Source organism: Malus domestica, chromosome 10 (genome assembly GCF_042453785.1).
Source record: "Malus domestica chromosome 10, GDT2T_hap1".
NCBI lineage: Eukaryota > Viridiplantae > Streptophyta > Magnoliopsida > Rosales > Rosaceae > Malus > Malus domestica.
Window position 1 is genome coordinate 3,563,230 of NC_091670.1, and position 3,822 is coordinate 3,567,051.

Sequence of the window (3,822 nt, forward strand, 5' to 3'; positions counted from 1 at the left end):
ACAACGAACATTTTTATTTGTGATGGAATATCATAATTACCACCAAATATGCTCGTGGTTACTTCAAACTACCACATCGTCTTTTGTGAATTCACCACGCCTTTGGCCTGTGATAGATGTTTTTAATTTTATTTTCATAATTGAAAACTTTTGGAGAAGGCGGGAGATTAAAAATTTGGAGGGCTGCCAAAATTTTGGCATAGCGCCCAAAATCTCTAACTCCCTATTTTCAAAGAGATCACGTTAGCTCTCCCTCCTCATTTTCATTTCTCTCTCGCAACTTCTCTGCCTTTCCTCTTCAGAAATTTCCAAACGCCTCCACCATGTGTTCTGGATATGAAAATCCATACGAGAATTCTCTGAAATTCGATCACGGCGGTGGCTCCGGCGGCTCCTATTTAGATGATAGGTATGGGGGATACAACCGAAGCCGATCCGATTTGGGTTCGGATCCATATGGGAAGTGGTATGATGCAGGTCCCGATGCGGGTAGGGCGACGGTGTTTATGCTTACGGAGGTGATAATTCTATTCCTGCAATGGCTAATAATCTCACTCCAGGTTCGTTAAATCTTCCTTCCATGTTTTGATTGTATACGATGCTTCTGATCATATACGTACGTCCTGATTAAATTTTGGGATTTCAATCCATTAGTATTATATTGGGCGGTTTCACATCTGGGTTCTTTGAGTTACATTTTTTAGCTGAAAGATCATTGATTTGCAAAAAATATTGATGTTTTCTGAATTCTCAGGCATTTCTTTGTATTGAGTTTCTGTATTTTTTTATCTATCTTTCGCAGCAATCAATCTTTTTCTTTACGTGTTTGATGAAATCTCTGGTACAAAGTTTACCCACTTGGGAATCTCTCTTAAAAGTTAACTTCTTTCAAGTGAAAAATTCATGTTATGGCTATATATGCTTTCTAGTATGTGATTTGGAATCTTATTGTATTCGAAATATTGTTTCTTGCTTCGTATGGATTCACTGTGTTACGATTTACACTGCATGTGTGTTCGGTAGTTGATCTGTTATCTATTTGAAAAATCACGATTAAAACAATAAAGGATTAGTCGGGCAACAGATGCTTTGTAAAGATGAACAATTTTTGTTTACTAAACATGCAGTTTCGAGTTTCCGAATCAGTTAATCTGTAGTTTTAGTTTTAGTACCAAAATTGGATAAAAGAAGGTGAATTGATTCTAACATAGTCCCAGTTGGAGCAACTGTGTGTTTTTTAGCTTAATTAATTGCATAGACGATGGGAAAGTTTTTGTATTAATTAACGTTAAACATATGTCCATGGCGGACTATTGCATATGCAACATTGAGGCGTAGATATAGCTTGTTGAACTTCTTTGCAATTTGATTAATACTGCTTAAATGATGTGACTGCAGCTCTGGACAAAAAATTGGTTTTGCATGAAGATTCTAAAGATGCATCCTCCCATAAAAAAGGAGGGTCACAAGATGACAAGTCCCTGGTTGTTTGCTTTGGGGAAATGCTAATTGACTTTGTGCCCACCGTTGGTGGAGTTTCACTTGCTGAAGCACTTGCTTTTAAGAAAGCTCCTAGTGGTGCTCCTGCTAATGTCGCTGTTGGAGTCGCAAGACTGGGTGGTTCAGCAGGTTTCATAGGCAAGGTACATTAGATTCTGTGGATGCTGGTATTAATTTCTCCTCTTGGCTTTTGCCTTTATTCCTGGGATTTCTGTTAAGAAGAAGGATTTCTCTAGTAACATTTTGTTCCACACATGTAATAATAATGAAACATAGAAAGACGCTTTCAACCTGTTTACTGAAACCCCCCAACGGTTCAACTCTATATTGACTTTGTTGAGCATGGCATGATTCAAATATGCATCTTTCTCATATTGTGTATTTAACCCATTTCACAATCTCCAGCAGACATGTATTCGAACGATGTTTTCTCTCATATCCCCTTGACACCGTTACAAGATGTGATGTAAGTTCATTTTACTTTAGCATCAAGTTTGTTAAGGAACTTTTAATTTATGTATTGAGGTAAAAGTAATTTGTATGTTTATTTTTTTTCTCATGCAGAAAACCGACTCATCTACCTTTGCCTTTTGGTCAAAGAGCTCTGTGGATATTGAGCCAATGCGTATTAGATTGCAGTCAAATAGTTACACTACCAACGCCTTTTTGGATACAGTGACTGCTGCAACTATACAGGTTGGAAATTACTGAGATGTATAAACATTGATACTTGTTTTGAGATGTATATGATGCTTTTGTTCTATGTGAAAATTACTGAAGGTCGGCTGGATTAATCATTTTGTTATCAACGCCTGTTTGGCCTTCTTTCTTATTTCGTTACTGCTGTTATTAGGTCCCCGATGAGGCAGTTACAAAATGCACGGCCTGTGGGTGAGATTTTGGGGCTTTATAGATCTCAGGGAGGCAGTATAGATCTTCTGTTGTTTATGTATTCATTAGGCACTACATGGATGGTACTTTATGACTTCCATTGTTTATGTATTCATTTGGAAACTCAAGTATTTTTAAATTAGGTTATAATATTATCAAGTAATTTTTAGGTAGTTATTATATTGTAGTAAATATGCAATTTTCTTGGTTATTCTGTAATAAATATATATATATATATATATATATATTTGTTATATAGTTTTCTTTTTTTTTTAATTTTGGAAAATAATTTATAACAGGCATTAGCTGTGGTCAATTAGTAATCGACAACAGTCATAGCACGTGGTGTTAGATCGCAATCTACAACGGATACAATCCGTGGTTATATTGCATTTGACAACGGGCATTGCCCGTGGTAAAAACTGAGACTTTTTATCACATCCAGAATACTAACGGGCATAGTATCCGTGGTGAATTGCAATTTATCACGGGCTTTCACTGTGATAGATAAGTTTTTTTCTTCTAGTGGATGTTCTATGCATAGCTCCCTAGTGATTTCCTTGAATGCGCAATTGTCACCGATATGTAACAGGCCACTTAACCACTACTTGGTGCATAATGTTGAAACTTTATAAGGGTTAGCTCATAATCAAGTATTACAAAGTTAGGGAATAAGGTTAAGTACTTATCTAGGATTAGAAGGCAATTATGGTGACAATGATCCTTTTACAGAGGTTACCACCAATTCCAAGACAGAGTTCATGGAAGCAGCCCAAGGATACAAGGCAGCTGAAGAATTCACATGTTGGTAATAGCAAGCCAGCTTTGATCACTCAAGGCTCCATGGATTCCAAATCCGGAAACAAGAAACTTCTTCCTGCCAAGAATTGTTAATAATCATGCTTTTCCACATGCATCGTCTATGTCAGGTTTTCAACCTTTTGTTAAGCCTAAATATGCTCATGACTCTGAAGGTGATGCTAACGAGAAGTCAAGATAATAACCCAAAAATACTTACATATACATATATATATATATATGTAAGCGTGCATATTATGTACAGGGTATGTGTAAATGCAAGCATTTAGTGGAAACACAGAAAGATAAGATATTCCCTTTTATGACATTTGAAACTCGAATTCACAAGATCCATAAATCAAACCACTCAAAATTTCCCTTCTTTGAAAATAAATATATGCATGTTATGATAGATGAATTACAATTTCATGCAACCTAATTCAACCTAATTCATGTAGCAATGTTTATTAGAAACCCATTTTGATGTGGTTTTGACAAGCAAATCCAAGTCGACTAACTTTGTTCTGATACCAAATGTTAGACCTATAAATGGTTAGTCTTCAACAAGAATCACAAAGCACATATCTTACATATAACATTGCAAGAGTTGGGATGAAGAAAGAGATCAACCAG

At 36.1% G+C, this 3,822-nt stretch overlaps 1 protein-coding gene across 2 annotated transcripts; it reads left to right on the plus strand.

The window, feature by feature from the left end:
* The first annotated feature begins 353 nt into the window (after positions 1 to 353).
* On the plus strand, positions 354 to 2,568 carry LOC103401528 (probable fructokinase-7). Of its 2 annotated transcripts, none has more exons than XM_070806753.1 (5): positions 354 to 560; positions 1,399 to 1,643; positions 1,906 to 1,966; positions 2,065 to 2,196; positions 2,354 to 2,568. In XM_070806753.1, the coding sequence occupies exons 1-3, from the start codon at positions 539 to 541 to the stop codon at positions 1,945 to 1,947; spliced, it is 309 nt and encodes a 102-aa protein (XP_070662854.1). In that variant the 5' UTR covers positions 354 to 538; the 3' UTR covers positions 1,948 to 1,966; positions 2,065 to 2,196; positions 2,354 to 2,568. The 2 variants fall into 2 exon arrangements, with proteins under 2 accessions (XP_070662854.1, XP_070662855.1); XM_070806754.1 differs by having other exon boundaries at positions 1,909 to 1,966.
* The last annotated feature ends 1,254 nt before the right edge of the window (positions 2,569 to 3,822 follow it).